The 12,789-nt window shown below is 49.7% G+C and overlaps 1 protein-coding gene and 1 non-coding gene across 4 annotated transcripts in view; both read left to right on the top strand.

Moving 5' to 3' along the window:
* CUNH6orf89 (chromosome unknown C6orf89 homolog) overlaps positions 1 to 12,020 on the top strand; it is a 44,385-nt gene extending 32,365 nt beyond the window's left edge. For all 3 annotated transcript variants that reach the window (XM_056137316.1, XM_056137314.1, XM_056137315.1), the window contains 5 exons: positions 1,257 to 1,411; positions 1,533 to 1,672; positions 3,030 to 3,159; positions 7,009 to 7,132; positions 10,639 to 12,020. In XM_056137316.1, coding sequence (XP_055993291.1) covers positions 1,257 to 1,411; positions 1,533 to 1,672; positions 3,030 to 3,159; positions 7,009 to 7,132; positions 10,639 to 10,733 — 644 coding nt within the window. In that variant the 3' untranslated portion in view covers positions 10,734 to 12,020. The remainder of the gene's footprint in view (positions 1 to 1,256; positions 1,412 to 1,532; positions 1,673 to 3,029; positions 3,160 to 7,008; positions 7,133 to 10,638) is intronic.
* Positions 898 to 1,006, top strand: LOC130044741 (U6 spliceosomal RNA). Its single transcript, XR_008795491.1, has one exon. It is a non-coding gene; the product is annotated as a U6 spliceosomal RNA (small nuclear RNA).
* Positions 12,021 to 12,789: the final 769 nt, after the last annotated feature.

The following is a 12,789-nucleotide window of genomic DNA, read 5'->3' as shown; positions in this document are numbered from 1 at the left end:
AGGGCCATGTGGTTTTGAAATTCCGAAATTTTAACACTTAAATCTGGAGGGATTTCTGCCAAAAGCCACTGGGTTTCGAGATTTGCTCCGGAGTCTCTGGGATCATGGCCGTTGAGCAGCTTGATCAGGAGTCAGAGAGGCCGTTCGTGGGCGATGACTTGGGGTCTCGTTGGGACGGGGAGACCAGGACCGGCTCCAACCCCATCCTGTGAGGCCCAACAAGTTTCATCACTGCAGACCCAGATCTGACTGTCCAGTGGCCTCTGGAGGATGACGGCCACTGAGCCGCCAACGGGGAGCAGGCGGAGGGACAACACTGAGGGCTCTGTTTTAGATAGCCTGCAGTCCTCAGGGAGAAGGTAGGGTTTGGAGCCCCTCCTCTCCTGAGCTGCGACACAGTGCTGTCCACTGGGCTGTGCACTGGGCAGTGGAGCTCATTTTACCCCATATGTGGACCTGACAGGTCCTACATTTCTGCCAGGCCCTTCTCTGCTCTTTCCTCGCATTTCCTCTTGTAAATTAGGGATATGCACACACCCAGAGTACCAGGGACACTCGAATAAGGACTCTTTCCTGAGGGTGGGCCACCTTTCTGCCTCTCCATCCTTGTGTGCCACTGACAGTTCAGCCCACAGTTTAGATAGAAAGTCAGGAGTTAAGGAGTTTGCTTTGCACACAGCCAATCCTGGTTTAGCTCCGCTCCCCTAGCACTGCCAGGTGTGGCCCAACCACGAGAAAGAGACAAGGAGGGAGAGAGAGAGAGAGAAAGAAGGATGGAGGAAGGGGGGGGGGGGAGAGAGAGAGAGAGAGAGACTGCATCTTCAGCCCCCAAGATCAGAGTCTCTTCTCCAACTGATTGACTTAGGAACTGTATGTACATGTTAAAAGCATTTCTCAGTGCTCACTCTGGCAGCACATATACTGGAATTGGAACCATGCAAGGAAGATTAGTTGGCCCCTGCGCAGGGGTGACACAAATCCAGTCTGTGAAGTGTTCCATATTAAAATGTATATGTATATATCTCCATGTTTCCATATTTTCTTTTTCCAAAAAAAGTATCTGCTCATCCTCTCCCTGTGCTCTGTTCCCTCCACGATGCCTTCTTATTTCACAAGTGTCTTTCAGAGGTGCATATCACTGTTCGCTTTAAAGAGTTGCTCCACTACCCGCCTTTCTATTTCTGTTGCTGGTGCCGCTGGATTTACCCGTGCTGTTCTCTCCCCATCTGTTTTCTCCGTCTCCCTTTCTCTCTCAGACGTTTACCCGTGGTCCACAAACACCTGTGAGCAGAATGAGTCTTACCCCATCCTTGCCAACTGCACTGGCTGTGCCCAGAAAGTACCCCTTAAGGTGCTTCTCCTGGAAGATACCCCAAAGAAATTTGAGAGGTTCCATCCTCTAGTGATCAAGGTGAGTAAGAGCCAACTCTTCTGGTTGGCCACCGGTGTGATTAGTTGACTGGAAAACATCCACGGCATTTCTGACAAGTACCTTGCCCTGTTCCGTTTTGCTTTGTTTTCTGCCTTACTAGACGGGCCGGCCCTTGCTGTCTGAGAAGCTTCGACACTTCCTCTGCCAGTACCCTGAGGCCACAGAAGGCTTCACTGAAGGTTTTTTCGCCGAGTGGTGGCGCTGTTTTCCTGAGCGGTGGTTCCCGTTTCCTTACCCTTGGTAGGTGTGAAGTGGGGTGCCCAGCCTGTGTGTCCACGGGGCTGGCCACACGTGAAAGCAGCAACAGCTCCCAGTGAGACCCTGCTGTGCCCGGCACTGTGCTGGACTTTCCAGTAGACCCTTTTGCAGATCAGAAGGGCTGTACGTTAAGAATTAAAATGCTTTTGTCTTCCTGTGTCTTCTGGGTTCTCGAGATAAAGGTTGCTCTCTAGAAGGAAAAGGAAATCGTTTTTCTTTTTTTTTTTTTCAAAGATTTTTATTTATTTATTTGCTTTTTGGGTCACACCAGCGATGCACAGGGGTTACTCCTGGTTCATGCACTCAGGAATTACTCCTGGCCGTGCTTGGGGGACCATATGGGATGCTGGGAATCGAACCCAGGTCGGGCTGCGTGCAAGGCAAATGCCCTACCCGCTGTGCTATCGCTCCCACCCCGGGAAAGTCATTTTCCTCTAGATCTGTTCCAAGGAGAATCAAAGGCACTTTTCCAGGCTTTTGGTTAGATATTCCCTCAATGTCTCTGCCTTTCTTTAAATTTGCCTTGGTCTGCATGATCAGATACTCAGTGTAACAAGCTAATCAGACTTCCTACTGCATGCTGCCCACCTTAGAAGGAGGTTTACAATTTTGTCAGGGGGGTCGGGGCAAGTATCTCAAACTGTGCTCAGAACCCCAGGCTCACCCCAGCGGTTCTTAAGGTACCACACGGTTCTCAGGAATCAAACCCAGGCCTCTGCATGCCAGCCAAGCACCTTCTAAACGAACATACAGAGAAGGCCATCTCTGTGGCCCAGGTTCGCTTTTTTTTCCTTTTTGGGTCACACCCAGCAGTGCTCAGGGGTCACTCCTGGCTCTGCACTCAGGAATTCCTCCTGGTGTTGCTCGGGGGCCATATGGATACCAGGGATTGAGCCCAGGTTGGCCCCATGCAAGACAAATGCCCTGCCTGCTGTATTACCGCTCCAGCCCCAGATTCACAGTTTTTATCCCCTGTTCCTCCCTTTCCTCCTGCCTGACCTGCTGAAAAGAAAAAGAGAAAAACCTGAAACTGCTGCTTCCGTTTCTTTTCCAAAAGGAACAAATGAATGATTTTCTTTCCTTCATCTATATGTTGTTTTAGCTGGACTTTATAAACACCCCGCCCACGTGTACTAATCGTGGTCACGGAGTTGTGCCTCTTCATGCTTACAGATAATTGATTTGGCATGCCTGTTTTTCATAGGCCTAATACTTAAGGTATTGTTCGGATTTTCCCCTTCTTTTCCCAACACCCACAGTTTTCCCATCGTTGCTTGACTCTGTTAGTTAGGCTGGCTCACTCTGTGTGGTTACATTTTTCTCTTTCAAACTTTCACAGGAGAAGGCCTCTGAACGGATCAAAAGTTTTACCAGAGGTTTTTCCTGTTTTCACCTACCTGCCATTTCCAAAAGATGCCTCCTTGAAAAAGTGCTTTCTTCTTCAGCCGGAGCCTATTTTGGGAAGTAAGGTAGGAAATTCTGAGAAGACTCGGATCTAGAATCTTCTCCATATGGTAACTGAACTCCTTTGTATGCCAGTTTACATGGTGAATTGAGAGGCCACTGTAGTCTAGAGCTCTCTCCTGCTATTGTAGTTTAAGAGATCTGCCAGTGGCGTTTTACTGAGGCATGATCGCCAGAAGTCTTGCTTACATAGCTGTCCTACCTGATCACCCGCGGGTCAGGGTTTTCTACATCAGAGATGTGGGAGAGACAGAAAACAGAGTCTGCCTGGTCAGTCCAACTCGCTTGTGCGAAACTGAATCCCAGACAGCAATAGTCATTACTTGCCCAAGGATACAGCAAGTTAATAGGAAGGCTCTCCCCTCTTTCTCTCACAGGTGAACGTTCCCAAACATAAGTACATGAGAAACCATGTGAAGAACTAAAACCTGGAAATATTGTAAGCCTAGGGAAGATTTGGGACTAAAGGCTTTTATAGATAGGTGCCCAAGGCAGGCAGCCCAGTTACGGTAGCAACGCCTTGGTTCATGGCCAGTGCCCACCTCTGCTTCTCTGGAGCGCGTGCTCTGAGTGAGCTCTTCTCTGTTTGCTTTTCTTGTGAAGTGCCTTTTTTGCTGAGTTCCTGAAAAAAATGTTTGTGCTCAGATTGGTCTGGAAGAATAAAGGATGCATTTTTCTTGGTAAACGAGTTACATTTCCTCAACTGTAACCCCAACCAACTCCGGGTTGTATCTTCAACCTCCCAGTGCTGTTGTTGGGCTGCGGATCTGCTGCATTAACCCTGGAGGAATTAAGATCCCTATAAAAAAAACAGTTATTTTGTCTAGAAGTAAGGGTTTCTGTCGGCCAGCAGAAGGGTGGAGTTCTGGGTTTCTGCCTCAGATTTTAAAGACGTTTTTCCTGCTGTCTCCAACTAGCACTCAGGGCCCTGTTATGACTTCATCTTCATAATTTTGATATGATTCTGGGTGAGGGCCTCTCTCTTGGTTTTCCCACTTGAATACAGAAGTTAATCTCACCAGCTTGTGCTTCGTAGGGACACCTAGGAGCCAAGCCAAAGGGATAAATACAACTTAGGCAGCCTATCAGATTTATCTTGTTGTGGTTCTTGATGTTTTGGGAAGGGGAGTGGCCCAAGTAAGCAAAACCCTGAGACTCTGGTTTCTTGGAGCAGCTGTTCCCGCTCTGACCCGAGCTCTTCTTTCTCCATGACTTGTTACTCCACCCTGTTATTCACGTCCTGGGCTCTGGACCCTGGTAAAGTCACACATCTGTGGGCCCAGGACTTAGAGGCAGCCAGCCTTGAGATAGAACATTAGTGGAGGGGCTGGAGGAGGGGTAGGACAGCAGGTAAGGCGCTTGCCTGGCACACAGCTGACCTGGGTTCTATCCCTCGTACCCCATATGGTCCCTGAACCTGCCGGGAGTGATTCCTGAGTGCAGAGCCAGAAGTAATCCCTGAGCATCACTGGATGTGCCCCCAAAGCAAAAAGGCGTAGAGCACATGTGTGAGGCCTTGGGTTCCATCCCCAGCACTCTGTGCCTCTCCCCTGCCCCTCCCCCCTCACAAAGCAGAGAAGTGAGAGAGTGATTGTTCAGCTCAGTTGAGGAACGCTAAGCCCTGTTCACCCCTCGCAGTGTTGCCTAAGGCTGGCTCTCTTCATCTCGTCTGTTTCTACCCATCCTGGCTGGAGAGAAATGCGGTCCCCCCTTTTTCAGGCTTCCACGAGAAGTTTGTCTTCCAGGATTTCTCAAGACGATACATGCCAGGACTTCTCGCTAATTAAGAGGCCAGCTCAGGACAGCAAGCCTCCTCCTGGCACTGCGGCAGCAGTCGAAATGGCTCTGGTGCTCGCTTGGAGATAGACGTGGCCAGCCTGTGGGAGCAGCAGAGAAATAAAAATCAGGGATGGGGACGGGGGAGATGGTGCCCAAACCCAGGGCTCTAGAGGCCCTGTGTGGGGAAGAGAAAACCAGATGTGTCCCAGGGAGTCAGATTTCTGACCCCAGCATTAGGTGGTTAATGAAGGGCTCTTCCAAGGGAGAAGGAAGAAAGGGGAAGACGCTGGTGGTCTCCTCTCACCTTCTAAGCAAACCCAGCCTCTCCCTTTCTCACCAATTCCTGCCCCTGCCCGCCTCCAAGGTTCCTGGCTCTCCAGCACAACTTCTGCAGCTGCACATGCTGGTTGACCAATCCTTGCAGAAGTGAACCAGTATTGCAGTCATTAGTTTTTATTCACAGGGTAATGAAGTATCTGCTTCCCTTGCCAGAAAGTATCAACTTGAACTTGCTGCCATTCAAAAACCCAGGCAAACTCAGTAACTCTATTGCAAACTATAACACCCAAAAGGAGAGAGAACTAAAGGGAATGCCCTGCCATAGAGTCGGTTGGGTGGTGGAAAAGATTTTGGGAACATTGGTGGAGGAGAATGGGCACTGGTGGAGGGATGGGTAAACCATTATTGTATGACTGAAATACGAAAGTTCATAAGTTTGTAACTGTACCTCACAGTGGTTCACTAATAAAAAATTAAAAAAAAAAAACCCAGGCCAGAAAAAGGGAGGACTGGAGCGATAGCCAGCAGGTAGGGCGTTTGCCTTGCACGTGGCCAACCCGGGTTTGATTCCCGGCATCCCATGTGGCTCCCCCAGCACCGCCAAGAGTAATTCCTGAGTGCATGAGCCAGGAGTAACCCCTGTGCAACACCCCTGTTTTTGGGTGTGACCCAAAAAACAAAACAAAACAAAACCCAAAACAACAACAACAAAAACTAGGCAGTGAGAATGAGTACTCCATTAAACATTGCCCAAAGAATATGCATCTGTTTCTCTGGCCTGCATCAAGGGCCAGAGCCATAGGTAACATTTGGGAGGGCACTTGCCTTGAACACTGCCAACCCGGGGTCAGTCTTCAACATCCCATATGGCCCTCTTTTTTTTTTTTGCTTTTTGGGTCACACCTCACAATGCTCAGGGGTGAGTTACTCCTGGCTCTGCACTCAGGAATTACTCCTGCCAGTGCTTGGGGGACCATATGGGATGCTGGGAATCGAACCCCATTCAGCCACGTGCAAGGCAAACGCCCTACCTGCTGTGCTGTCGCTCCCGGCCCCATATGGCCCTCTGGGCACTGCCAGGAGTGATCCCTGAGTGTAGAGCCAGGAGTAACCCTTGAGCATCACAGGGTGTGGCCCAAAAAATGAATAAATAAAATGCCTGCATCAAGCTGACTCAGAACATCGCACACTTAGACCGCCTTTTGTTGGCTTCTGTTACACCCTTGTTAAACTGTAGTTTGTATTTGCCTGGTCTGCTTTGAAGCTGTGACTAGAAGTCTGAATTTGAAAGGCTGTGTTTATCTGCTCTAAGGCTATTAGAGGGTTTTTGTGTTTCCTTATTTTGGTTTTTTGGGTCCCACCTGACTGTGGTCAGGACTTACTTCTGGCTCTGTGCCCAGGGATCACTCCTAAAGAGCTCAGAAGACCGAATGGGGTACTGGTGAATCGAACTGGGGTTGACCACATGCAAGGCAAATGCCCTACTCACTGTCCTATTGTCTGCCCCTGAAAGGCTGCTTTGCGAACATATCTCACTGATTCCCTTAACATCCCCTTAGGAGAACCCCTCCAAGAGATTTACTCTGGTTTCAGTACAGGAGAAGTGAAGCTTGGGAGAAACAAATCCGTGTTTATCCTTTGGGCCTAATTAGGGTTGTCGTGCCGATTCTCCTTTCCACTTTGCTTCGGCTGCTGGGAGACTCAGAGCCTAAAGGGCAAGGACTTTGGTATATTAATCTCCACCTCCTCTGGTTTTTTTCTTTCCCTTTCTTTCTTTCCTCCTGTTTTCCATCTAGATGCATAGGATGCATGACCTGTTTATCGTGAGCAGTGGCGAGGCCATGTTGCAGCTCATCCCCACCGACCAGTGCCGAATACACTGTCAGTCCATGGCAATGCTGCTACAACCAGGGGATATTGGTAGGTGGACCTCCAAGGGGCAGGGTCAGCGGGGATCTTTCAGTTTTTGACGAGAAGCATTCTTAGAATTGAATAAATTTCTTTCATAAAGCTCAATGAAGTAGTCTAAAATAGCATATTGTTTTTTAATTAGGTTGGTATTTCTGCTTCCATGAAGCAACTGATGGTAAAAAGGTGGCAAAGAGAGATGCTTTGCATGGACATTTAGAATTCATGTATGCCTTGGTTTAGAAACTTCGGGTTAGGATTCTGAAAGAAAGAAAGAAAGAAAGAAAGAAAGAAAGAAAGAAAGAAAGAAAGAAAGAAAGAAAGAAAGGGAAAGAAAAAAAAAACCAGAGGAGGTGGAGATTAATATACTTATTTAGAGCAATCCTATGTGCCGACGGGATTGAGAGCCAAAGAGGAGATATGCGCATGCCAGAGTTCCTCTGTGCTGTGCCCTGGCCTCTGACTTTGGGTCTTTATTCTTTTTGCTTTTTGGATCACACCCGATGCTCAGGGGTTACTCCTGGCTTTGCACTCAAGAATTACTCCCTGTAGTGCTTGGGGGACCATATGGGATGCTGGAAATGGAACCCAGGTTGGCCGCGTGCAAGGCAAACGCCGTACCCACTGTGCTACTGCTCCAGCCCCCCAGACTTTGGGGTTTTGGGGGATGTGAGGGGACATACCTGGCAGTGCTCAGGTATTCCCTGTTCAGTGCGAAGGGGACCTTTGGTGCCAGGGATTGACCCTGGATTTCCTGCCTACAGAGTATGGTCTTCTGCCTACTGAGCTCAATCCCTGGACCCAGCCTCATGTTTTAAGTATCTCCATTAACAGAGTTAAGACAGGGAGTGTAATTCCAGATTCAAAGAATCTGGCCCCTTTCTGTGCCCCTTTTTCTAATAAAGCAGTGCAAGCAGTCTGTCAGGGCAACAGTCACTCAGGGAAGCATTGCCTCCTTATAGGCCCCAGGACCAAGTCATAGCCTCACAGTGATGACTCACCCTTGGCCCTGTTATTTCCCAACGGTGACTAGTCTGCGCCTTAAATTCTGAAAATCCATCTACAGAATAGGTTTGAGTCAGTTACTGCCAGTCGTAATCAGTTTTACAGTGGGGTTTTTGGCAGAAGCAGCGAGTAAATGAGCAAGTGTCACCGTTGCCCGTCAAGTCCCTGGTTGGGTTTTCAGTTCATTTCCTTTCCTGTTGCGTATTCATAAGACTCTGATTCCTAGAAACGCCTCACATCTTTCAGAGAGTAGGATACAGACTGCAAATTAGGCCAAGCTCTTCTCTATGTTATATACCTTCATTTCAACTGAAAAGTGAAAAAGTAATAAGCAAATTAAGTATCAACTGGTAATGGAGCGCAGCGGGGCTGACTTACTCAAAAAAAAAAAAAAAGGATTCTTGTATGGCAGTTGGTCAGGACCTGTTTCCTGTGAGGGAGGGAGCCTTCCATGAGGAATGGCTATTGTGCAAGTCAGTGTGGCATTGGGAGATTTCACTGTGTAGTCGGGCTTGGAAATGCTTTTATGTTCTACAAGTGTCTGACAGATCAGACAACTACAGAAACACCTTAGTTGTCCGGATTACAAGTCTTCAGCTCCACGGGCATCCAGAATGCCTGTTATGGAATCAGGAAAAAGAGAGGGGAAAAAATGGTGACTGGCCGCAATCAAAAAGGAGCTTTGAGCTTCGCAGCAGGACTGGAGGGAGAGTCCAGAATAGCCCGAGCCCAGAGCGTAGAGCCGGGAGGAAGGACAGCGACCCTGTGGTTGGCCAGCAGGACGGGGAAGGCAGCCACAGCAAGGAGGCTGGGGAGGCGACAGCGGATGAGCAGGGCAAGTGCGTGAGGAGAGCGGGGCAGACAGCAGGCGCCTGCCCCGAGGCAGGAATAGAAACGGTGGCTACCGCAGCCGAGTGGAAAGCTGGAGAACTCGGGTGGTGGGACGGACGGCTGGCCGCCCCGGTCAGTGTAGCACTGGGACAGCAGGTTGTGTGTTTGCTGAGGAGGTAAGCATTGACTCTAGGGGGCGGCAGGAGGGAGCCGGGGTCCAGGCCGCCAGGAGTCCTGTGATGCAGGTGCTCAGGTCTCAGAGCAGGCTCGTGTGCGCCAGAGCTGCTGTTTCGCTCATGGCGGCCTCATCACCAAGTAGAAGGTTGAATTCTCTTCAGTGTTCCAAGTTTCTTTTTCGTTAGTCTATTTGCAGATTTTACTCATTTGTTTGGGTTAGGGGGCTACATCCAGTGGTGCTCCAGGACTTCCCCCTCAGCTCTGTGTTCAGGTCATTCCCAGAGGCCTTGGGGGACCACACAGGGCCAGATATCAAACGCAGACCTCCCTCACGAAGCGCATGCACTCAGCCCGCTGAGATGTCTCTGCCCAGCAGTCTCTGTTTAAAATGGCTGGTGTTGGGCCTGGCGAGATGGACAGTGGGCAGTGCCCCTGCCTCTCACGCAACTGGCCTGGGTTTGATTCCTAGTTCCACATAGGGGCTACCTGAGCCTGCCGGAAGTGATCCCTGAGTGCAGGGCCAGGAGAAAGCCAAGAATTTCCAACCTTGCCCAAGAATAAAATCAATAAATATGTCAAGTGCCAGAATGTTTTTCATCGGGAAATTAGTATAATGTTAAGCTTAGCTTCTCAGCTCTTTGAAAAGCTATATATCAAATTCTTTTTTTTTTTTTTTGCTTTTTGGGTCATACCCAGCAATGCACAGGGGCTACTCCTGCCTCATGCATTCAGGAATAACTCCTGGCAATGCTCAGGGGACCATATGGGATGCTGGGAATTGAACCCAGGTCAGCTGCGTGCAAGGCAAACGCCCTACCCGCTGTGCTATTGCTCCAGCCCCAAGAAGCTGTATATCATTGCTTCCTCAGCACATAAGGCCCTGGACAGAGTGTCTTTGGGAAATAATCTGTTCTGTTGATGCATCGTGCACATTAGTGTTTACAAAAGGGCCCAAAAAGCTTGGCAGAATTATTTCTAGACTTACTTGACCAGACAACCCATTTCCTGAGGTGATTTTAATGGGAATGCTACTCTGGGCTGAGCCCAATCCAGAAAATGCTGGTTTGGGTTAATCTGGTTATTCTGTAATCTGTAATGAGATCTCATTTTAAACAACCTCAGGAGAGTTGGACCAGGGTCCAGCTCCCCATCAGACCTCGTCCTGTTGCATGACTGAAGGAGATGAGACCAGTGTAAATATCGATATGCAACACCAGCACCGTGGATGTATGTATCCTTAGACTGCCCTGCTTTTGTAAACCTTCTCAGTGTTTACAGTTAATCCAGATGTGAGAGATAAGAAGGAGCTTTGTTCTGAGTGGTTCCAACTACTGGATGTCAGGGTATAAAGAAGACTAGGAACATTGACACCAAAATGAGCCGGAAAAAGACCCGCACGGCATGATCTGCTGTTTTGGCTGCTGCTCCCGACAGCGGCTCCGCCAGGCCCGCCAAGCTCTTGTCACTGCCATTCACGTGCTTTCCTCTTGCTGTTTTCCTTCAAGGTTATGCCGGTGCCTCCCAGTGGAAGGTCTACATTATAGCCAGAGGCGCCCAGCCTGTGGTCATCTGCGATGGAACCACCCTTTCAGAATTATAGGGATCAGAACTATAGAGAACATCTTTGAGAGCCGAAGACCCAATTGAAAGGGAAAAATAAAGAACAAAAGCCATGAAACCACTTTCCCGGGGTTGGTCACTCCGTTCCCTGCCCTGCGCATGCATGTGTAAGCCAGCTGTGTGCTAGGGGCAGTGACTGGAGCCAGCTTTCCCGGTGGGTGGGTGGGTGGCTCGGTGGCTCCCCTCTCCGCGCTGCTGGCGGACTTTGTCCCCACCGATGAGAGGCAGGCTCTTCCCACTTCCTGGCACCACTTCCTTGAGGCTGCCCCTTGGGGAGGCCCCCTGCCCACAGAGCAGGCAGCCAGCAGGTTTGCAGAGTCCGACTTCACGGGGCAGGCCTGCTTTTCCTGTCCTCTGGCCACACCAGCCTGTCCTTGTTTGCACAGCTGTCACTCCAGTTTCCCAAGCAGAGAGGGTTCTAGAGCTAGTGCAGCTATGATCCAATTGCACTCACGAAGTACGCTTCTTCCCAGGTCCATGGCTCGTGGGGTCTGTGGTGCCGAGCTGGACTCTGGTCTTTGAGATAGTAATTCAGATCCCATGGTAGCATTTTTCTCCACTGTATCATATTTTGGTTTTGTTGTCTTGGCAAAGCCTGGCAAGCTCCCCGTGGCGTATTCGATATGCCAAACACAGTAACAACAAAGTCTCACAATGGAGACGTTACTGGGCCCACTCGAGCAAACCCATGAACAACAGGAGGAGAGTGCTACAGTGTCTTGGGGGTCTACCCCGCATTTCTGGGGGCCACCAGAGCTACTCCCCAGCAGTGCTGCAGAGACCGTGCAATGCCAGAGATGGAACCCAAGACCTGTGCGTGTCAGGCATGTGCCCTTTGAGCTATCTCTCTAGTTTACCAGATCCTGCATTAGCCACCAACTCCCGTCCCTCCTCCCTTGCCTCCCTGAGTGGGTTCTCAAAAATTGGCTCCCTGGTTCCCCCTGCCCTTTAGTGCTGAGGCTGCAGTGTGCCTGTCGGCTGTGTTGCTTTGTTGAGTGTCCTGAGACGGGTATTGATTAACATGTTGGCCTGGGGAGAGGGCGCCTCCCTGGGTTTGATCTTTGGGATGTGACTTTCTGCGGGGAAGATGTTTTACAGATGTCTCAGGCTGATGTTGTAATGTGCTTGGGGAAGGAACGCAGCATCCGAAGCGTCTGCCAGCAGGGCGTGTAGCTCTGACCGTCTGTTTTAAGATGATTTCTCTCTTTGTACTGGGAAACAAGGTGAGGATTTTATTTTTTGTTGTAATATAAAGGTCTCTATTCTCTCGATTGTCTGCCTCACCTTACTCATTGATTTCCACATGCTTTTAGTGTACCAGATGGTGTATTTTTAAAAAAAAAAACTGTTTTTCACTTATCAACACTATTTTGTTTTCGTTTTTTTGCTTTTTTGGGTCACACCCAGTGATGGTCTTGGGTTAACTCCTGGCTCTGCACTCAAGAATTACCCCTGGTGGTGCTGGGGGGCCCAGTATGGGATGTGGGGAACTGAACCCGGGTTTGCCGCATGCAAGGAAAATGCCCTACCAGCTGTACTGTTGCTCCGGCCCTTATCTGCACTGTTGGATATCTGCTTTCCAGTCATGCCATCACCAAGGTACATGCAAACCAACTGGGATAGAAGATACAGCACAGCAAGGAGGTCACTTGCGTCGCATGCGGCTGATCCAGGTTCGATCTCGGGCTTCCCATATGGTCCCAGGAGCCCGTCAGGGGTAATTCCTGAGTGCAGGGCTAGGAGTAACCCTTGAGTACTGCTGGTTGTGGCCCCAGAAAAACAAAAAGAAAGAAAACCGACCATATTATGGCTCCTGGTTCTCACTTGCAGAAAGGAATTGGATACAGGCAGTATCTCTGTGGCTTTGGGGATCAGAGGCTGACAGATAAGCACAGAAGGGGCTGTGACTCCTTGCAGGGTCGTCTTTACCCTGGAGGTGTCCCTGCCTCTACTCCCCGGGCCCTCTGACTCTGCACCTCTCAGGAACAGCGGTGAGGATTATGGGGCAATCAGGGTTCAGAGCTCAGGACAGAAAC

The sequence above is a fragment of the Sorex fumeus genome, unplaced genomic scaffold, assembly GCF_029834395.1.
Source record: "Sorex fumeus unplaced genomic scaffold, SorFum_2.1 ptg000123l, whole genome shotgun sequence".
Taxonomy (NCBI): Eukaryota; Metazoa; Chordata; class Mammalia; order Eulipotyphla; family Soricidae; genus Sorex; species Sorex fumeus.
This window is presented reverse-complemented; position numbering and strand designations above follow the sequence as displayed.